At 52.2% G+C, this 24001-nt stretch overlaps 1 protein-coding gene across 2 annotated transcripts in view; it reads right to left on the bottom strand.

Moving 5' to 3' along the window:
* The window catches only part of Tnfrsf8 (TNF receptor superfamily member 8), a 55269-nt gene that overhangs the window by 14590 nt on the left and 16678 nt on the right, over positions 1-24001 (bottom strand). The window contains exons 3-10 of one of the 2 annotated variants that reach the window (XM_075946052.1): positions 21411-21527; positions 19234-19383; positions 15324-15414; positions 14848-15014; positions 12549-12639; positions 12163-12260; positions 6179-6277; positions 5999-6052 (exon numbers count right to left, since the gene is read on the bottom strand). In XM_075946052.1, the coding sequence (XP_075802167.1) occupies positions 5999-6052; positions 6179-6277; positions 12163-12260; positions 12549-12639; positions 14848-15014; positions 15324-15414; positions 19234-19383; positions 21411-21527 (867 nt within the window). The remainder of the gene's footprint in view (positions 1-5998; positions 6053-6178; positions 6278-12162; positions 12261-12548; positions 12640-14847; positions 15015-15323; positions 15415-19233; positions 19384-21410; positions 21528-24001) is intronic. The other variant, XM_075946053.1, reaches the window with a different exon arrangement.

Here is a 24001-nt window from a genome sequence, read left to right on the forward strand (position 1 = left end):
AGGAAGAGAAAGAGGAGAAAGAGGAAGGGGAAGAAGAAGAAACAAGCAGAGTCTGGCCTGAGTACTGATTGGTGGTGACGGAGCAGGCTGAATTCTGCAGCACCCTGGTTATTAGGAAATACACAGGGAGGTATTCAAGAGTGATAAGAAATCAAGCCTGGTAAGAAACTCTCAAAACTGTTTTGGAAAAGGTAAGTTTCCCGTACTGTGTTTACAACTTTTGGAAATCTGAAATTCTATCAAAGCAAAAGAATCTTTTTCTGCTTCTATCTTTCCATGATAACAGCAAGGTAGGGGCTGGAGAGATGGCGCCATGGTTAAGAGCACTACTGCTTAGCCAGGCATGCCTTTAGTCCCAGCTCAGAAGTCAGAGGCAGGTGGATTTCTGTGAGTTCAAGACCAACCTGGTCTATAAGGTGCAATTCCAGCATAGCCAGGGCTACAAAGAGAAATCTTGCCTCAGAAAAAAAAGACAACAAAAAAGAGCACATAACATATTGTTCTTCCAGAAGACTCTAGCTCAATTCCTAGCACCCATGTCAAGTGGCTCACAACCACCTGTAAACCCCTGCAGTAAACTGCACTCAAACTCGAACACACACACACACACACACACACACACACACACACACACACACCCATATACACATCAAAAACAGTCAAGGCATTCAGGTATTCAGGTGCATATTGAAATGAGGACTGAGGGGAAGGACCGAAGGGTGGGGATGTAGCTCCATTGAAGAGTGCATGCTTAGCATGTATGAGACCATAGGTTCTATCTCCAGCTATGCATAAACTGGGCATGCCAGCACAATTCATGTAATCTCAGCACTTCAAAGGCAAGAAGGTTAGAACTTCAAGGTCATCCTCAGGAGCATAGCAAGTTTGAGGTCAGCCTGAGCTACAAGAAACCCTGTCTCAAGATTAATTGATAAAAATAGGAAAAAATGGTAACCTGACTGCCTGTTCTGGGCTCTGTCAAAGCCCCTCCTCAGCTGTGATATGGAGACCCCAGAAAGACACCCTGCTCATGCAGACCCCGGAGAGAGACACCCTGCTCATGGAGACCACAGTGAGAGACACCCTGCTCATGGAGACCCCAGTGAGAGACACCCTGCTCATGGAGACCCCAGAGAGAGACACCCTGCTCATGGAGACCCCAGAGAGAGACACCCTGCTCATGGAGACCCCAGAGAGACACCCTGCTCATGGAGACCCCAGTGAGAGACACCCTGCTCATGCAGACCCCAGAGAGAGACACCCTGCTCATGCAGACCCCAGAGAGAGACACCCTGCTCATGGAGACCCCAGAGAGAGACACCCTGCTCATGGAGACCCCAGAGAGAGACACCCTGCTCATGCAGACCCCAGCGAGAGACACCCTGCTCATGGAGACCCCAGCGAGAGACACCCTGTTCATGGAGACCCCGGAGAGACACCCTGTTCATGGAGACCCCGGAGAGAGACACCCTGCTCATGGAGACCCCAGAGAGAGACACCCTGCTCATGGAGACCCCAGAGAGAGACACCCTGCTCATGGAGACCCCGGAGAGAGACACCCTGCTCATGGAGACCCCAGAGAGAGACACCCTGTTCATGGAGACCCCAGAGAGAGACACCCTGCTCATGGAGACCCCAGTGAGAGACACCCTGCCCATGGAGACCCCAGAGAGAGACACCCTGTTCATGGAGACCCCAGAGAGAGACACCCTGTTCATGGAGACCCCAGAGAGAGACACCCTGCTCATGCAGAGCCCAGAGAGAGACACCCTGCTCATGGAGACCCCAGCGAGAGACACCCTGCTCATGGAGACCCCAGAGAGAGACACCCTGATCATGGAGACCCCAGCGAGAGACACCCTGCTCATGGAGACCCCTGCTCATGGAGACCCCGGAGAGACACCCTGCTCATGGAGACCCCGGAGAGAGACACCCTTCTCATGGAGACCCCAGCGAGAGACACCCTGATCATGGAGACCCCAGCGAGAGACACCCTGCTCATGGAGACCCCGGAGAGACACCCTGCTCATGGAGACCCCAGCGAGAGACACCCTGCTCATGGAGACCCCGGAGAGACACCCTGCTCATGGAGACCCCGGAGAGAGACACCCTGCTCATGGAGACCCCAGAGAGAGACACCCTGCTCACGGAGACCCCAGCGAGAGACACCCTGCTCATGGAGACCCCAGAGAGACACCCTGCTCATGCAGACCCCGGAGAGACACCCTGATCATGGAGACCCCAGAGAGAGACACCCTGCTCATGCAGACCCCAGAGAGACACCCTGCTCATGGAGACCCCAGCGAGAGACACCCTGCTCATGGAGACCCCGGAGAGACACCCTGCTCATGGAGACCCCGGAGAGACACCCTGCTCATGGAGACCCCAGAGAGACACCCTGCTCTTGGAGACCCCAGAGAGAGACACCCTGCTCATGGAGACCCCAGCGAGAGACACCCTGCTCATGGAGACCACAGCGAGAGACACCCTGCTCATGGAGACCCCGGAGAGACATCCTGCTCATGCAGACCCCAGTGAGAGACACCCTGCTCATGGAGACCCCAGCGAGACACCCTGCTCATGGAGACCCCAGAGAGAGACACCCTGCTCATGGAGACCCCAGTGGGGGCCACCCTGCTCATGGAGACCCCAGCGAGAGACACCCTGCTCATGGAGACCTCAGAGAGAGACACCCTGCTCATGGAGACCCCAGAGAGACACCCTGCTCATGGAGACCCCAGCGAGAGACACCCTGCTCATGGAGACCCCAGAGAGAGACACCCTGCTCATGGAGACCCCGGAGAGAGACACCCTGCTCATGCAGACCCCAGTGAGAGACACCCTGCTCATGGAGACCCCAGAGAGACACCCTGCTCATGGAGACCCCAGCAAGAGACACCCTGCTCATGCAGACCCCAGAGAGAGACTCCCTGCTCATGCAGACCCCAGTGAGAGACACCCTGCTCATGCAGACCCCAGCAAGAGACACCCTGCTCATGGAGACCCCAGTGAGAGACACCCTGCTCATGCAGACCCCAGTGAGAGACACCCTGCTCATGGAGACCCCAGAGAGAGACACCCTGCTCATGGAGACCCCAGAGAGACACCCTGCTCATGGAGACCCCAGAGAGACACCCTGCTCATGCAGACCCCAGAGAGAGACACCCTGCTCATGGAGACCCCAGAGAGAGACACCCTGCTCATGGAGACCCCAGAGAGAGACACCCTGCTCATGGAGACCCCAGAGAGAGACACCCTGCTCATGGAGACCCCAGAGAGAGACACCCTGCTCATGGAGACCCCAGAGAGAGACACCCTGCTCATGGAGACCCCAGAGAGAGACACCCTGCTCATGGAGACCCCAGAGAGAGACACCCTGCTCATGGAGACCCCAGAGAGAGACACCCTGCTCATGGAGACCCCAGAGAGAGACACCCTGCTCATGCAGACCCCAGAGAGACACCCAGCTCATGCAGACCCCAGAGAGAGACACCCTGCTCATGGAGACCCCAGAGAGAGACACCCTGCTCATGGAGACCCCAGAGAGAGACACCCTGCTCATGGAGACCCCAGAGAGACACCCTGCTCATGCAGACCCCGGAGAGACATCCTGCTCATGGAGACCCCAGAGAGAGACACCCTGCTCATGGAGACCCCAGAGAGAGACACCCTGCTCATGGAGACCCCAGAGAGAGACACCCTGCTCATGGAGACCCCAGAGAGAGACACCCTGCTCATGGAGACCCCAGAGAGAGACACCCTGCTCATGGAGACCCCAGAGAGAGACACCCTGCTCATGGAGACCCCAGAGAGAGACACCCTGCTCATGGAGACCCCAGAGAGAGACACCCTGCTCATGGAGACCCCAGAGAGAGACACCCTGCTCATGCAGACCCCAGAGAGACACCCTGCTCATGCAGACCCCAGAGAGAGACACCCTGCTCATGGAGACCCCAGAGAGAGACACCCTGATCATGCAGACCCCGGAGAGACATCCTGCTCATGGAGACCCCAGTGAGAGACACCCTGCTCATGGAGACCCTGGAGAGAGACACCCTGATCATGGAGACCCCAGAGAGAGACACCCTGATCATGGAGACCCCAGTGAGAGACACCTTGCTCATGGAGACCCCAGAGAGACACCCTGCCCATGGAGACCCCAGAGAGAGACACCCTGCTCATGGAGACCCCAGCGACAACAACAACAAATCTCCACCCTGCTGTCTGCTCCCATGTGGCCTTTCCCAGCTGACCTGGGCTTCACGCAGCTCATCTGAGAAATGAAGGCAGGGGTGGTGGGTGCTGAGAAGGCCACCCCAGGAGTAAAATGAGATGGTGTCTGTCCTTTGCAAAGGTACCAAGGACACTTTGCCATAATGTCGGACCAATTCAGGTGATGGGTGACCGGCACCTGATTGCGCCTGTATTGACCATAGGTTCCTGCTCTTATTCCTCCACCAGGGGAACAATAGTCTCCCTGCAGAGGAGGGGTGAAGAGGCTGGAACACATATGCCAGTCCCTCCGGCTGTCCACTCTTACCAGCTGTCACACTTGTCTGGAAGGTTGGAAAATCTAGGAGAGCCTATTGCCAGACAAAGCCTACGCTGAAGACAAGCTCATGACAACAAATGAATAAATGTTCCTTCACAACCCACTGCTCCAGGACAGATCCGTGCTGCTCAGGGTATGCCACCCTACCCTGGCCATGTCCACCCTACCCTGGCCATGCCCACCCTACCCTGGACATGTCCACCCTACCCTGGCCATGTCCACCCTACCCTGGCCATGTCCACCCTACCCAGGCCATGTCCACCCTACCCTGGCCATGTCCACCCTACCCTGGCCATGCCCACCCTACCCTGGCCATGCCCACCCTACCCTGGCCATGTCCACCCTACCCTGGCCATGTCCACCCTACCCTGGCCATGTCCACCCTACCCTGGCCATGTCCACCCTACCCTGGCCATGTCCACCCTACCCTGGCCATGCCCACCCTACCCTGGCCATGCCCACCCTACCCTGGCCATGCCCACCCTACCCTGGCCATGCCCACCCTACCCTGGCCATGCCCACCCTACCCTGGCCATGCCCACCCTACCCTGGCCATGCCCACCCTACCCTGGCCATGCCCACCCTACCCTGGCCATGCCCACCCTACCCAGGCCATGTCCACCCTACCCTGGCCATGTCCACCCTACCCTGGCCATGCCCACCCTACCCTGGCCATGCCCACCCTACCCTGGCCATGCCCACCCTACCCTGGCCATGCCCACCCTACCCTGGCCAGGCCATGCCCACCCTACCCTGGCCATGCCCACCCTACCCTGGCCAGGCCAGGCCCACCCTACCCTGGCCATGTCCACCCTACCCTGGCCAGGCCATGCCCACCCTACCCTGGCCATGCCCACCCTACCCTGGCCATGCCCATCCCTGCCTAGGTTATCATCATCTGTACCGTGTGTGCTCACCCTGATTTAAACTCCCTCTCATTTCAGCCCTGGAAACCCAGACATCAAGGGACCCAGTGGAACCAGGCTCAAAACCAGGCTCAGACACAATATTGACCTTAGACTCATTCAGCTCTCTGTAAGCCCAGCTTCTTTGGGTATTTTGTTTGCCTTTTTTTCATCCTTTCTTTTCTTTTTTTTTTTCTGTCTTTCTTGTTATAACAAAACTGTTCTCACGAATGTTTGGAGAGAAAAAAATTAACTGACGGCAATGGAAACTCTAATACTAGAAAAATGTCAAGAAAGCAAACACTGGTTTCAATAAGCCGTGCCTGGCAGCTCATGGAAACAAGCTTGAAACCATCAAAATACAAAAACCCCCTCGACTGGGGCGTGCTTAGGAGGTACACGCATGTACTTATGAAACTTCTCTATCTCAAAACCCCTTGGTGGACAGTGTCTTGGTGGGAGTCGGCCCAGCCCCGGAGCCCACGACAGTCTCGCACCTGTCCATGTGGCCCAGGCAGTCTTTGCATGACCAGATACTCACCCCCCGGCTCCATCTTTGGCTGGAAGGTCTGGGTTAGGTAGTCCAGGTGAAACTCTGCAAAGATATCAAGAGTGGGGCTTAGGGGGTGAGCAGCAGGGTAGGGACAGGCAGGGCAGGCACCCACGGCAGGCCCGCATAAAGCAGCCACCCTCCCCAGGACCCCAGAACACAAGCACCTACTCTGTTGGATCCGCCTCCTGCAGGCCTTCCAGTGACATAGGAAGAAGGAGCTAAAGCCAAGGAGCAGCATCACCATGGCCAGCCAGAGGAACATGGGCCCTGAAACACAGTGCCACCCTGTACTCTGTGCACAGCTGGGAGCCAGGGCCCTTTCCTACAGCCACAGAGGACAGCCCCAGGCATAGCCCATTTCCTCCTTCTCCAGGGACATGGGTCCCACCAAGGTGAGCAGTTCTGGTCCCAAGATGGACCATCTGATTCAGCCTTTCTCTGCTTGCCCTCCCTCACCTGGTTCCAGGAAGCTGACCAGCGAACTCAGAAAGTAAGAAAAACAAAGCATTTCGAGGGTGAGAAACTAAGGCCTCAAGGAATCAGAATGAGTCAGGTACGGTGGCGCACGCCTGTAACCCCAGCACTAGGGAGGCAGAGGGATGTGGATCTCTGAGTTTGAGGTTAGCCTGCTCTACATAACTAGTTCCAGGCCAGCCAAGGCTACATAGGGAGACCCCATGTTAAATATAAAATAAATAATAAACAAAAAAAAAGAGTGAGAAAAAAGAAGGAATTGAACTCCAGGAGGCCGAGAGCTATGGCTAGTTGGGATAGGGAGGGCAGAAGCTGGTTAGGCAAACTCTCTGAGACCGTCAGCTCCTGAGGGCAGGCTCAGGGTCAGAGCTGCACAGAGCGGCCTCAGCATGTGGTCTCTCCGTTCAAACAAATGAGAGGTTGGTGGGATGGCTCAGAGGGCAAAGCCCTTGCAAGCCTGACCTGAGCTCAACATCCAGAACCTACCATGGAAAGGTGGGACAGGGGTGGAGGAGGGAGACACGGGACTCCACAGAAGTTGCCCTCTGGCTTCCACACATCACCATGGCATGGGTATGCACACACACACACACATCACCATGGCATGGGCATGCGCACACACACATATCACCATGGCATGGGTATGCACACACACACACATGCACCATGGCATGGGTATGCACACACACACACACACACACATCACCATGGCATGGGTATGCACACACACACACATCACCATGGCATGGACATGCGCACACACACACACATCACCATGGCATGGGCATGTGCACACACACACACACACACATCACCATGGCATAAGTATGCACACACACACACACACACACACATCACCATGGCATGGGTATGCACACACACACACACACACACACACACACACACACATCACCATGGCATGGGTATGCACACACACACACACACACACATCACCATGGCATGGGCATGTGCACACACACACACACACACACACACACACATCACCATGGCATAAGTATGCACACACACACACACACACACATCACCATGGCATGGGTATGCACACACACACACACACACACACACACATCACCATGGCATGGGTATGCACACACACACACACACATCACCATGGCATGGGTATGCACACACACACACGCACACATCACCATGGCATGCGCACACATACACACACACACATCACCATGGCATGGGCATGCGCACAGACACACACACACACATCACCATGGCATGGGTATGCACACACACACACGCACACATCACCATGGCATGCGCACACATACACACACACACATCACCATGGCATGGGCATGCGCACACACACACACACACACATCACCATGGCATGGGCATGCACACACACACACACACATCACCATGGCATGGGCATGCGCACACACACACACACATCACCATGGCATGGGCATGCGCGCACACACACACACATGCACCATGGCATGGGCATGCACACACACACACACATCACACATAAATGAATCATGTTTTCTCAAAGCCAAAGGGCTCAGAGGGCTTTGAGAAACTGGGAAACTGAAGCTTGTCCAAAGCCACCTTGAGAGTCACCACCCCGGTCAGGCCAGGCCAGGAGACTTCAGTATCCCACATCCTTCTTACACACACACACACACACACACACACACACAGTTAAGGCTCAAACACAGTATATAATGCGTCTGCGGCAAGTGCTCTACCACTAACCCAGCCTAGTCCACGCCTGAGCCCTTACACAGCCTACTCTGGTGATCTTAATTATTCCATTGCTAGTAGGGTACAGGTCTCAGGTGTGACTGCTCAAGTAGCCTTTGTTTGGTATTGGGCCAAGATCCAGGGTAGCCTCAAACTTGCTATGTAGCCAAGGACGATCGAGATCTCAGGATTACCTACCTCCACCTCCTCAGAGCTGGGATTACATGTGTGTCCTACCACATCCGGTTTATGTGACTCTGGGAATGGTGCCCGGGGCCCTCTGTCATGCTAGGCAAGCACTTTGCCAGCTGAGATACAAAGCACGCTGAGAACTGTTAACTTGAGAACTACTGCCATCTTGTGTCCATAACTGGTACTGCTAGTCCTAAAACTCGATTGCACGGACGGCAACCGCCTAGGGCTATTTGCAGACCACACCTGTGCTGCGTGCTGGCAACCCCGGGTGCCTACTCGCTTTCCATTTTACAGCTGAGGAAACTGACAGCGAAAGGAATTAAGCTCCTGGTCATTCATATAACTTCTTTTTTAAAAGACGTCTCCTGTGGCCAGGATGGCCTTGAACAGGCTACCTAGCAGAAGTAACCTTTAACAATGATTTTTTTTTTCTTGAGACAGGGCCTCACTAAGTAGCCCTGTCTGACCTGGAACTCATTATGTAGACCAGGCTGGCTCTGAACTTACAGAGATCTCCTGCCTCTGCTACCTGAGTGCTAGGATTAAAAGCAATGTGCCTCCACACCTAGAGTTTTTTGTTTGGTTTTAAAGAATTTTTCTTATTTGTTTATGTGTGTGTGTGTGTGTGTGTGTGTGCGCGCGCACGCGCACATGTGTGTTAGGTGTGTGGAGTCACTCTCCTTCCACCTCTACATAATTTCTGGGGATCAAACTCAGGTCCTTGAACTTGCTTCCTTGGGCAGGGCAGACGGCAAGGGAGCCGTCTCACTGGTTCAACCTTGAACTTCTTCTACCTCCACCTCTCAGCACCAGGATTAGAGACACACACCGCCATGCTCAGCACTGATACAGACACACACTGCCATGCTCAGCACTGATACAGACACACACACCGCCATGCTGATACAGACACACACCGCCATGCTCAGCACTGATACAGACACACACACCGCCATGCTGATACAGACACACACCGCCATGCTCAGCACTGATACAGACACACACACCGCCATGCTCAGCACTGATACAGACACACACCGCCACGCTCAGCACTGATACAGACACACACCGCCATGCTCAGCACTGATACAGACACACACCGCCACGCTCAGCACTGACACAGACACACACCGCCATGCTCAGCACTGAGATTATAGACACACACCGCCATGCTCAGCACTGGGATTATAGACACACACCGCCATGCTCAGCACTGGGATTATAGACACACACCGCCATGCTCAGCACTGGGATTATAGACACACACCGCCATGCTCAGCACTGGGATTATAGACACACACCGCCATGCTCAGCACTGAGATTATAGACACACACCGCCATGCTCAGCACTGATATAGACACACACCGCCATGCTCAGCACTGGGATTATAGACACACACCGCCATGCTCAGCACTGATACAGACACACACCGCCATGCTCAGCACTGATATAGACACACACTGCCATGCTCAGCACTGATACAGACACACAGCGCCATGCTCAGCACTGATACAGACACACACCGCCATGCTCAGCACTGATACAGACACACACCGCCATGCTCAGCACTGAGATTATAGACACACACCGCCATGCTCAGCACTGAGATTATAGACACACACCGCCATGCTCAGCACTGGGATTATAGACACACACCGCCATGCTCAGCACTGGGATTATAGACACACACCGCCATGCTCAGCACTGGGATTATAGACACACACCGCCATGCTCAGCACTGAGATTATAGACACACACCGCCATGCTCAGCACTGAGATTATAGACACACACTGCCATGCTCAGCACTGATACAGACACACACCGCCATGCTCAGCACTGATACAGACACACACCGCCATGCTCAGCACTGATACAGACACACACCGCCATGCTCAGCACTGAGATTATAGACACACACTGCCATGCTCAGCACTGATACAGACACACACCGCCATGCTCAGCACTGATACAGACACACAGCGCCATGCTCAGCACTGAGATTATAGACACACACCGCCATGCTCAGCACTGAGATTATAGACACACACCGCCATGCTCAGCACTGAGATTATAGACACACACCGCCATGCTCAGCACTGGGATTATAGACACACACCGCCATGCTCAGCACTGGGATTATAGACACACACCACCATGCTCAGCACTGGGATTATAGACACACACCGCCATGCTCAGCACTGATACAGACACACACCGCCATGCTCAGCACTGGGATTATAGACACACACCGCCATGCTCAGCACTGGGATTATAGACACACACCGCCATGCTCAGCACTGGGATTATAGACACACACCGCCATGCTCAGCACTGGGATTATAGACACACACCGCCATGCTCAGCACTGAGATTATAGACACACACCGCCATGCTCAGCACTGATATAGACACACACTGCCATGCTCAGCACTGATACAGACACACAGCGCCATGCTCAGCACTGATACAGACACACACCGCCATGCTCAGCACTGATACAGACACACACCGCCATGCTCAGCACTGAGATTATAGACACACACCGCCATGCTCAGCACTGAGATTATAGACACACACCGCCATGCTCAGCACTGGGATTATAGACACACACCGCCATGCTCAGCACTGGGATTATAGACACACACCGCCATGCTCAGCACTGGGATTATAGACACACACCGCCATGCTCAGCACTGAGATTATAGACACACACCGCCATGCTCAGCACTGGGATTATAGACACACACCGCCATGCTCAGCACTGGGATTATAGACACACACCGCCATGCTCAGCACTGGGATTATAGACACACACCGCCATGCTCAGCACTGGGATTATAGACACACACCGCCATGCTCAGCACTGAGATTATAGACACACACCGCCATGCTCAGCACTGGGATTATAGACACACACCGCCATGCTCAGCACTGAGATTATAGACACACAGCGCCATGCTCAGCACTGATACAGACACACACCGCCATGCTCAGCACTGACACAGACACACACCACCATGCTCAGCACTGATACAGACACACACCGCCATGCTCAGCACTGATACAGACACACACCGCCATGCTCAGCACTGAGATTATAGACACACACCGCCATGCTCAGCACTGAGATTATAGACACACACCGCCATGCTCAGCACTGATACAGACACACACCGCCATGCTCAGCACTGAGGTTATAGACACACACCGCCATGCTCAGCACTGAGATTATAGACACACACCGCCATGCTCAGCACTGACACAGACACACACCGCCATGCTCAGCACTGAGATTATAGACACACAGCGCCATGCTCAGCACTGAGATTATAGACACACACCGCCATGCTCAGCACTGAGATTATAGACACACACCGCCATACTCAGCACTGAGATCACAGACACTGCCATGCTCAGCACCAGGATTATAAATGTACGGTACTAATTCCCCTGTATACCCTAGTAGGGATGAAACCCAGAGTCTGAGAGCATTCTAGATAAATACTCAAGCAACTGAGCCACACCCCACAGCCTAGCAACTCTATTTTGAGTATCAATTATAGGCCATCAGGATGAAGTCAAGAAAAAAAGTCCTGTCCCAAGAATGAAACTGTATTAGGAAGGGACAGAGCCTCGCTGCAGCCCTAGAAGGCAGAAAGCTGAGATCAGTCTCAGTCTCTTTCCACCTCCACCTGAGGCCACAGTCCTGGAAGGAAACCCCTCCCCCCCCGGATTTGGACAATGAGCAATCAATACCTGGATCCAGAAAAGGTGTTCCTGTGGACAAGGGAGAAGTGGGCTGCAGCCTGCTGCTGGTCTGGGCGTCCACCAGGAGGCTCAGGGTAGAGGCGGTACTGTGCCAAAGGAAACCCAGGACAGGGGTAACAATCACAATTGCCATGTGAGGCAGAGAGGGCCTGGGAACCCATAGCATCTGCACAGTCTTGTCAGGCCTTGTGGGGGCAGGGACTGAGTTTCTAGACCTGGCTTTACAATCCTGTCATCATAGAGACAGACACACAGTTGTGTCCCCCCAATCCCACCAAAGACCTACAGGCCTGATGACAGCCCAGACCACCCTGAGGAATACCTGCGCATACAGGGGCCATTCCATCCTGCCTACAGGAGGGGTTAGGAGTCACCTGGCAGGCTCCTCGCTGTTTTCTGAGGTGCTGAAGTCAGGAAGGGTCCCTGAAGGTGGCAGCTCCAAGGTCATATTCATCTCTGCATTATCTGTAGGGATGATGATATATTAGAACCAGTAACAGAGACTCTGAATCTCTAGGAAAGACTGGACCAACATGCAGTGGGAGGCGGTGGGAGGCAGTAGGAGGCGGTGGGGGCAGTGGGAAACATTTGGAGGCAGTGGGTCGTAGTCCTCTGTAACACACAATTCTTGGCTACAGCTGGCAAAAACCATTGGGATTGTGTTCTGAAAGATCAAATTGGAGAGGTTGTGGCTGCATAGAAATGATACCCGGCAGCTTCTGCTTTTATTTAAAAGAAGTCTAAGGCCAGGTGAAGAAACTTCCTGCCAAGTGGAATCCTAAGACCCAATAGTGGAAGGACAGAACTGACTCCCACAGATCATCCTCTGACCTCCAGATGCATCACACACACACACACACACGAAGGGAGTGGAGTTTCAGAGCCCAGAGGAAAGGAGAGAGGTCCTGAGGGGTACATCCATGAAAGAGAGCCTGCCCCTCCTCTCCCTTTCTCTGTGCTTCCTGGCTGCAGTGAGGTGAGCAGTTTCTGGGGCGATCAGTTGCCTCAGGCCCAAGCAGCTGCAGGCAAAAATCTCCCCAATGAGAGCTAAAAAGAACCCCTTTCCTTTATAAAGATACGTTCTTGCCACAGAGATGGAGCGCACACTGAGTTACTACATTAAAAAAAATCAACTGATTTTTGCATTGGCCACATGAAATCACTGGTGGTTGTTTTGTTGGTGTGTGGTGGCGCACACCTTTAATCCCAACACTTGGGAGGCAGAGGCAGACAGAGCTCTGTGAGTTCAAAGACAGCCTGATCTACAGAGTGAGTTCCAGGACAAAGATACACAGAAAAACCGCATCTCAAAAAGCCAAAAATTAAAAATAAGAATAAAAGAAATAGAGTTCAAAATAAACCACATGAAGGTGGAAAATACACAGAGAATCTGGACACTGTATGTTATTGTGTTATCTTTAAATTGTTTGCTGACTGAGGAAGGAGCAAAAGCTGCTAAAAGACATTTGATTATAAATGCTGCTGGATTAATCCAACATATATATTTTGAAAATACTTTGACTTTGACTTTAAAATTTGAGTCAAAAGATATGTTCCTTTGGAGAAGAGGTTTTGTTTTTGTTTCCACAGGAAATGAGAGGCTGTGGATTCAGCCAAAATTGGTGTGTGATTGGTTGGTTGGTTAGCTGGACAGGTGCGTGAGTGGCTGAGTAGGGGGGTGAAACCAGGGTCTCACCGTGTAGACCAGACTGGTCTCAAACTCACAGAGATCCACCTGCCTCTACATCCTGAGTGCTGGGGTTAAAGCTGTGCACCATCAGACCTGGTAATGTTACAGGTTTTTTGTTTTGTTTTGTTTGTTGTTAAGATTTTGACCTTAAAAAAAAAATCAGTCAGGCATGGTGGGCAGGACGCACCTACAATCAAAAAAATGCCCCACAAGCTTACTTGCCCACAGGCCAATCTGGTTGGGGCATTTTCTCAGTTGAAGTTCCCTCTTTTTTTAAATGACGACTCTAGTTTGTATCAAGTAGACAAAACAAAAACAAAAACAAACAACAACAAAAAACCCTAACCAGGACACCTGGGCTACATAATGAATTCTGAGTCAGCTAGTGCTACAGAGGAAAACTCTCTCTCTAAAATTAAAAAAAAAAAAGACAAAATAAGAATAAAATCAACAACAAAGGCACCTTAAGAATTAACATTTATCGGGGGTCAGGGGCTAGAGAGAAGGTTCAGTGTTCAGTGGTTAAAAGCACTTCCAGAGGTCCTGAGTTCAATTGCCAGCAACTACATGGCAGCTCACAGCCGGTTCACAACCATCTACAAAGAGATCTGGCGCCCTCTTCTGGCCTGCAGGTATGCATGCAGGCAGAACCCTGTATACATAACAAATCTTTAAAACAAAACAGAGAGGTGAGGAGGACACTTAGGGGCCACAGGCAGAGCCCACCTGCTCTGTCACTAACACCCTGAGTACAGAGCAGGGACACCCAGCCCCTGTTCCAGACCCTGGCCTGTTCCAGACCCTGGCGTGCAGGACACTCAGACATTCTGGGAATGAAATAAGCCTCTCAGGACCTCCGGCCCTTGAGTCTCAGCCTCAGGAGCTGTGTCCTAGCCACGTTCTTCTGTCTCCACTGGGCACCTAGGGCCTCTCATCGGACAGCAACACCCTGTGAAACTGCCACAGCTTCACGTAAACAGTACCTGGGTCTGGACTGGGCTCCCTTGCCTGGGAAGACGGAGACTCTGGAACCTTCGACAGCTCAGCAGCATCTTCCTGCACAGGGTGGGTGTTCCCTTCTGGCAGTGAGCTCCTCAGACTGTCGGTGGCTGAGGGCTTTAGAGTAGGTGTGGCCTGAGCAATGGCATGGCTGGAGAAGAAGCCAGACACAGGTCTGATCACTCTACAAGCCACGGAGGTCTGGGCTTGCGGATGGGTGTCTATAGAGAAAGGCTCCTGCCTCAGCACTCACAGGCCCTGCTATGAGCTCCTGAGAGCAAGAGCTGCGTTCCCTAGGCCTTCTGGGACACACACAGCAGAGTCTCCAATGACTAGTGAGCTTGGCAGTGGACCACCCTGGAGTCCTGCCAGCCTGAGCTGACCCTACCCTATGTGCCCCGAGACAGAGTGGCCCATCCAAAGGTCACCCGGAGGGGCACAAAGGAGACCAGGTAGTCACCTAGTAAATGTCTTGCAGTCATCTGGGTTGGAGCAATCGGGGCCAGGTCCTGGGGAAGGCAGCTCACAGATAGTGTCCTTCTCCGCTGTGCCTGCAATGGGGACAGCAATGGCTTCAGAACAGACACGGAGGAACCCAGAGTCTCCAGGAGCAGAACTGTCACCACAAGCAATCATAGATGACAGTAGCCACGCAGAGATGGCGGCTTTCCCAGTATCTCCTCACTATCCCTCCACTTGGATTGGTCAGGGTGCAAACCTATAGTTGCTGGTTGCTTACCAGTTCACAGACAAAACACAAATGTAAATGAGAGGTGGGAAAAGACAGAGTCCCTGGCTTCAACCATACCCGAAGCCACGCAGCACTGTTCTCCATACGTTCGTTTTACACACGCGCACATGTACACACACACACATCAGGTATCCATAGCCTTGTATGTCGGGCAGATCATAACACGGTCCCCACCAGGCTGCCATTCACATAAACAACAGCGTGTAAATGGGTCTGTCGCGCTATGTAATAACAAGCAGTGAGCGCTCAACGAACAGCAGGTCCTCTTCTGCACCTCAGCTCCAACCTCGTCTCTGAGAAACGGACCCACATGGGTTACAGATGCCCCGACGGCTTCAGCGGAGGTGACCACAGCAAGGTCAGCGGTGTGAGGAGGTTGACAAAGCTCAGCAGAGCGTCCAGTCGTGGCTGGAAGAGGATGTTCCGTGTTCTTGGGCTACTCAACTGCCACCTCCAGGGGTCAAACTCCCCAGTCACGGAAAGAGGCTAATGGAGTCTGTCCTGCAAACACTCGGTGCTTGCAGAGGAAGCCTGTGACAGCTCTGGGGGGATTGTTAGCTGTGCACTTCACAGCAACAGAAGTTTCTTTCTCCGTTCCTGAAAGCTGCCTTCTGGGAGAAGGGCCTCCAGAGCTGAAAAGGGTCAAAGGGTCAGGTGGCCATGGCAGAGCTCCTGACCGAATGTGCTGTGGGTCACTGTGCCAGCTTTAGTTTTCTGGAGACAACGTTTAAAATGGTAAAAAGGAGAGCCAAGGCTGGTGGCACATCCCTTTTAATCCCAGCACTTGAGAGGCAGAGGTAGCCAGGTCTGTGAGTTCCAGGCCAGCCTGGTCTTCTTAGTGAGTTTCAAGACAGTCAAGAACTACATAGTGAGACCCTGCCTCAATGAAAGGAGGAGGATGTGTCTTGAGAGATGTCTTTGTAGCTAAAAACACTGGCTGCTCTTCCAGAGAAAGGGGTTCAATCTGAAGCTCCCACATAGTGGCTCACAACCTTCTATAACTCCGGCTTCAAGGAATCCAATACCCTCTTCCTGTCTCTCTGGGCACTAGGCATGTATGTGGTACACAGACATATGTGCAGGCAAAACACTCGTGTGTGTGTGTGTATTGTTTTTAGATTTAATATGTATTATTAGATTTAATATATATGTTTAATATATTAATATTAAACATGTTTAATATATGTTTAATATATATTAAATCTAAAAACAAAAATAAATCTGGTTGTGGTGGCACATGCCTATAATCCCAACAGTCAGGAGTGTGAAGAAGAAAAATCACAAGTTCAAACTCAACCTGGGCAGCGGAGTGATTCTGTCTCAAAAGATAAATGAAGAAATTAGAAATTAATTTTAATAATAAATTAATTTGGGCTAGGAGTATTGCTTAGTGGTATAATACTTGCCTAACCTGTAAGGCCCTGGGTTCAGTCCCCAATAAAGCACAAACACACACACACACATGAGCTAGGCACTTGGAGGATGAGGCAGGGGGATTGCTGTGGTTTTGAAGCCAGCCTCGCTACCTAGTGACTTAGAAGATGTCCTGGGATACGGAATAAGATCTTCTCTCAAACAGCATCACCTAACAACATAGTGATCTATGTCAGTCAGTAACAGATATAAATATAGTGATACACATTACATTCTCGCTTATATATCAGGTGATCGAAACCCACTCATCCTAGACCAGCTACATTTTTTCTCGAGACAGGGTTTCTTTGTGTAGCCTTGGCTGTAGCTCTGTAGACCAGACTGACCTTGAACTCACAGAGATCCGCCTGCCTCTGCCTGGGATTAAAGAAGTGCACCATCACCTGGCTCCACCAGCCACGTTTAAATGTTCCTTGGCCACAGGTGTGAGCAATGGCAGAGCTTCAGAGACAGTCCTCTGTCGCCCCCAAGTGGCAATCTCAGGAACACCACTCAAACAGCCTGGTCCTGCTTGCTCAAGAGAAGTTCCAGAAGCCTTAAGGTTACATCTCTTCATCACATGGGTGGGGGGAAAGAGAGAGAGGGGAACCGGCCCCACCCACAGGTGCCAAGCTTTGCTAAAGTGCAACCTGAGGCCCACGTGAGCGCCTTCCCTCAGCAACCCTGTTCTGCTTGCAGACAGTGGGATCTGTGTCCCTTAGCACAGAGCATTCCATGACGCAAGCAGTCGGACAGAGCCCACCAAGCCAGAACCAGAAATGCCAAGGACACAGGTTACCGAGAAAGGTCCCCACAGGGCCTGCAATTGTCAGCCCTTACCATCAGTTTGTACCTCAGCATCTCAGTCTTCTCGATGTTTACTTTCATACCAGTTTGTAGACTGAGATACAACTCATGGGAAGGGCGCACAAGGGCTTTAACATTGTAATAAAGAGTCAGAACCTCAAGCAAGCAGTCAACTTTGTCTATCCTGGAGGAAGCTCAGTTCAAAGGAGGGAACTATTTCAGACGTCAGGAGGTGGATAGGGATAGCGAGGGCTGCATTGCAGGCACTGGGAAAGGTTTGGTCAGCAAGAGACACAAGAACAACAAAATTACAAGTACATGAGACACCTGTCTTGAGCGGCCTTCTTGACAACCCTGAAACCTGGACAATGAAATGCTTCTCAGAACAGCGGCTGAATGTGTTTGAGATGGCGTGTCTCAGGAGGATTCTAGGCGTCACATGAAGAGACAGGCTGCACAACGAAGACATTAAGAGACGTCTCCTTCTACAGAAGGAAGTGAACTACAGGACACGGCAACGGCACTTGAGATGCTTCGGCCATGTTATGAGGATGAATGACGGCAGATACCTGAAGACAGCAGTGCTTGGAGGAGCGCATGGGATAAGGCGAAGGGGAAGGCCCAAAATACGCTGGCTAGACAGCATAGAGGAAGACTGTGGAACTTGGGTATGACAATAACACAAGCATCTAGAATTGCTCAGGACAGGAACAGCTGGAAAACCGCCATAAACTGGTTGCCCATGCAGGCTTCAGCATTGCTGGGCATAAATGATGATGATCATCAGTTTGCCCCACCTGCATGCTGTGTTGTTTTAGGGGTGCCCTTTTTGCTCCCCATCTCCCACCCTGTGTCTCCCTTCTAAAGAGCACCACCCCCTTTCTTGAGAACAAAGTTTCACTACGTAGCCTAGGCTGGCCCCCTAAACAGCACTTTTAACGGCAACCAGGGAGGATCCACGATTCTTATCCCTTCAGCGACCATGAGCCCCTCCTCATATCACAAGGAAATTAGAAGCTTGGAGACGGTAAGGCCTGAGGTCACAAGGCAAGTTGGGAAAAAATTTATTTTTCTCAGCATTGAATCTGGTGTCCAATGTCTCAGTACCTCTCCCACCCGACACCCGAATCTGAAGCAGGAAAGCCAGCTCTGATTAGTCAGGGAACTCCCGGGGTAGACACTTGAGGTTTCCTACTGTTTGTGGGCCACCAGAGAATCCTCCCCAGCCCCGAGCTTCAGGCCTGGGCCTCAGCTAGCAGAGTGTCTCTGCTGGGACTCAGTTGTGAGCACAGAAAGCCCACTTCCACCTGTCTGTCCCACGGTGCGGGGAGGAGAGCAGTAGGGAACCTGTGGCAGGTACAGCAGCTGCTGCAAGTAGGCTAGAGATGGGGACACTCACCTGGGAACTTGACGACCTGGCCCCCAGAACAGCGGGAATGTTGGGAGCAGCGGGCGCAGGAATTGACAGCCCGCGTCTTACAGTACATGCCGGACTGACACTCACAGACGCGAGAAGAGTTCCAGGAACACGGAGCCTTCTCCACAAGACCTGAGGGACACAGAGAGGGTCAAGGAAGGAAAGAGGGAATCCAGGAGACCGAGGGACAGCCCAGGATGAAGGTAAGATGCTCTCTCTCAGATCCCCTGACGTAACGTCTGGGAGGGCAGTGTGAGGGAGGCCTTCGCCTCTAGCCCATACACCTCACACTGCTACAGAGGTTACAAACAGGTAGATGTGGGGCTGAGGAGATGGCTCTCTGGATAAAGTGCTTGCTGGGCAAGCATAAGGTCCTGAGTTCAAATCCCCAGCACCCATGTGAAAACTGAACTGAGCAGGACGCCATATGTCTGTTGCAGAAACAGGAGGACTCCTGGACCTGGCTGGCCAGCCAACGGAGGTGAATCAGTGAGTTCCAGTGAGAGGCGAGGCTCTGTCTCAAAAACTAAGCTGGAGAGAAAGATTGAGGAAGACAGCTGGTACCAGCCTCTGGCCTCCACACACACATACAACGTGTACACATACAAAAATAAATAATGAGGACTGGAGAGATAGATCAGAGGTTAAGAGCACTGGCTGCTCTTCCAGAGGTCCTGAGTTCAATTCCCAGCAACCACGTGGTGGCTCACAACCATCTGTATTTGAGATCTGCTGCATGAAGGCAGAACGCTGTATACATAATAAATAAATAAATATTTAAAAAGATAAATAAAGAAATAATGTCCCAGGACCTGGAGGGAACTGAAGTACACGTCGCTGTGTGACAAGCCATTCCGGAAAGGCTTTACATCGTGATTCCATGGGTCTCCTGCAAAAGATCAGGTTCTGACTATAGAGGCAGGAGGGCCAGCAGTGGTTGCCATGGTGAAGAGGATGGGAGGATAAACTCCAGAAGCATGAGGAGTTTTAGGAAGTGCACTGTATGTTCTGGGTGCAGACACACACTGCCCATTGTTAAACCCACAGCATGCCCCCCCACCAGCTGAATCAGGGTGATGATGCACTTGGCAACACAATATCCGTACGCACTCATCCTCTGTGCTGGGGTCTGACTATGAGAAGGTCCCCTCTGAGAGAGATGGCTGAGTGGGTAAACCGCTTGCTATGTACACATAAGGACTTGAATTTCATATCCAGAACCTATGGTTTATGAGATGGGGAGTGAAGGGATGGAGAGATGGTCCAGTGGTTAGGGGCACTGTTTGCCTAACATGCTCAAAGCCCTGCATACAATTCCCAGCCCTGAATGAACCAGGCATGCAATGCACACCTGTGATCCCAGCACTAAGGACATGGGTGCAGAAAGACACACACACACACACATAAATGAGAAAGAAAATATAATCCTACAAAAAGAACTTTGTAAGCAATAAACAAATGCATAAATCGGGCAGTGGTAGCGCATGCCTTTAATCCCAGTACTCGGGAGGCAGAGGCAGGCGGATCTCTATGAGTTCAAGGCCGGCCTGGTCTACAGAGTGAGTTCTAGGGCAGCCAAGGCTACCCAGAGAAACCCTGCCTCGGAAAACTAAGACCAAAAAAGAAAAAAGACACTGAAAACTTTAAAACATATGATTATTAGGTTTCAAGAAAATCTCAACACATTGTCCAACCTAACCACACCCCTAAGCCCACACAAAACCAAAACACCAGACCCCATCACTAAACACAAATGATTAACATAAGAAGAACCTGTTCCAAGAATTTTCCTGGAAGCATCCTGGTCTTCGAGAAGGATGATGAAGGACTTGGGAAATGGCAACTCCTGTCGCCAGGCCACCAGCTCAGACTCTGCCTCCACCATTCGCCAAGTTCCCAGCTCCAGAAAGACCCTTCACATGATCCCAGATTCCTCACTACAGAAATGACCTAAGAAAAGAGTCCTCCCTAGGGCCATTGGGAAGGCATGAGTCCTCCCTCCAGGGAGCACACTAGGTCTCTCTAAAAAGCATGGATGCAAAAGATGACTGCTAATATCAATTCTCAAATCCAGAGAGGTAAACTGAGGCACCAGGGGACTGAATCCTGATACTTCCTGCCTCTCAGATACATGCCAGGGAAAGAGGACAGGTTTTTACCTTTCAAACAGGTCACGCAGGCTGTACAGTGCCCATCCTCATTCACGTAGTGGTCGGGATCACATTGCTTCCTGCAGTGGGCAGGGCCCTGTGGGCATGGCTGTGTTGGAGACAACCCTGGAAAAAGCAGCAGAGAAGTTCTAGGCTAGGTCACCTTGATAATGAGCTGGCCTTCCATTCTCCATCTCTCATACCTAAACCCCATGGTTGCATCAGATAACCCTCATGTTACAGATGGAAGCATTGGGCCTCCCTGGAGGTCACTAAGCCAGCAAAAGGAGTGACCCAGGTGCGGGGGGGGGGGACTTGGATCTGGCATTCCTGGGAAGCCACCTGACAAGGGGTGGCCTCAGACGACCACAATGACTTTCGCACTAATAAGATCGGTTTCTCCTAGCACCAAAACGATTAAAGGGGCCGTGGAGGTCAGCAAACACGGGCTGCGTGCTGGCTGTCACTCTCAGCAGCGGTCCCGAGCCTCTGAGGGAATTGAGGGGACTATAGGCAGTCAAGACCGTGAAGATCCTGACCCAAGCTGAGAGGCCCTAGAATCACCCAGCAATCTTCCTCCCATCCTCCGAGGACTGGAGATAGAGGGTGATGATGCTGAAGTGGGGGATAAATGAGGAATGGGCATCTCCCACCTGCACCCCCACCTACACCCCCACCTGCACCCCCACCCGCACCCCAATATCTATTCTGCCAGAGTCTGCCAGGTTTCTTCAGGGATGATTCCCACAGCCTGGGCACAGAATGAGCACTTGACTCAAACGGACCAATCAGAACACTTCATTCATCCCATCATGTAACTCCAACAAACCAATCAGAGCGTGCCATCTTTCTCACCAACTGTGATTGGCTCAACCTGACCATGACCAATAAGCCCCACCTCTGAGCATGTTCACACAAGGTGTTCTGGTTTTACCACTGAATTTCTGGAAGAGGTGGGCTTGGTGGCATATTCCTTTAATCACGACTAGGAGTTAAATCTCAGTGTCTGAATTCCGTGAAATACAGCCAGGATTGCTGTGTCTGTCTCCAGCCACCATTGAGTCCCTGCGGCAGAGCCTGGCTCATATTTGGTGAACCCAGATTCTGCCGACTTCCTGAGTAAAGCTGGAGAGATGCCAGGCTCTTTACCCCTACCCTATACAAGGCCTGGAAGGAAAGGGTAAGGGCTCAGGATTCTTTATTTTAGCCCAGGCTGAGCTTACTAGCTCAGTGGGTGAATCCAAGAACCCTTCTATGTCCAAGCTCTGTCTCTGGGTTCCTATGAGGTTCAAGCGCTGACATAGGTAAAGAACCAGGCCTCCATTGTAGGTGCCCTGGTCCATCGGTAAGTACCGTTGCTCATAGCATGAGGCAAAGTGAGCTTGTTGTAAGCGGAGAACTGGGTAGTGGCTGCCAGGAGTGTCGAAAGGCCTTGCGGACCTACGTAAGGCGAGACGTTGCCATGGGGCGACCTCTCAAACTCAAAGGTCTCCCAGCTTCCTTCCTCCACCGGCCCACCCACGTGCAAACGCTGCCACACAGCTGAGTGCTGATTTGAGAGGGCAGACAAAATGTCAGAAATTTCCCCAAAACACGGAAGGAGGGGGTTTTTGGTTTTCCTTTGTGGCTTAACCGGAAGCACAGAGTCAATAAAACTCCAGCAAAATGCCCCGCCCACCACCCAGGCCTGAGGTACGCAGCTACTTCAGCAAAGGGCCTGAGAGAGGGCAAGTGGGAGGAAGGAGCGAGCCGTCGTCAGGCACAGCTGTTAGGTGGAGGAAGCCTAAGATGGAGGCGTCATGCTCGCAAATTCGTGTCTTTCTGCGAGGGACCTGTGGCCACGGATGTCACAATACATTGAGGCCACAGCTCGCTGTGGGCAGAAGGGTGAAAAACGCTGAGAAAAGAGGTGTGGAGGTGTGGGAACCAGTCGCCTGCAGCAAAGGAAGGCTTATATAGAGGTGGGGTCTCAGAGCTGCAGCAGGGCTGAGATGGCAGAAAGGGACACCCAGGGGGAAGGAGACAGGCATCGCCAGAAGACCAGAGGCCTGGGAACGGACGAGGGGGAAGGTGCGACCTCTTCCAAGAGCAGGCAATGAACTCATATTGGACTGAAGGACAGGTGGGCGGAGGAAAGAAATGAGGAAGAGTGGGTGAGAGTCTGGGGCGGGGGAGGGGGGAGATGCTGTAAATTAAAATAACCCCCCATAATGAAACCCTTAGCTTCAATGGAACTATTTGGAGAGACAATTTTAGGAGCTCGCTAAGGATATAGGAGCCCTAATCCCATAGGATGGGTGTGGGGGCCTCTATAAAAAAGGGAACACATATGGTAGGAAAGTGGGCAGGTCAGGCTGCAAGCCGGGAAGAGCCCTTCAGCTCTCCATTTTCTAACCAGAGGGAAGTAACAGCCTGGAGGAGCCCAAACACAAGCTAGATGAGGGAGACCAGTAGGGGGAGGGGAAGGACCCGAGAGAAACCCGGTATCATAGTACAGGCCTGCCATCCCAGCATCCAGGAGGCAGAGGTAAGAGGATCAGGAGTTCGAGGCCAACCTAGACTCGACGGGACCCTGTCAAGTTGTCATAAAAGACTGGTCG

Source organism: Microtus pennsylvanicus, chromosome 13, assembly GCF_037038515.1.
Source record: "Microtus pennsylvanicus isolate mMicPen1 chromosome 13, mMicPen1.hap1, whole genome shotgun sequence".
Lineage (NCBI taxonomy): Eukaryota > Metazoa > Chordata > Mammalia > Rodentia > Cricetidae > Microtus > Microtus pennsylvanicus.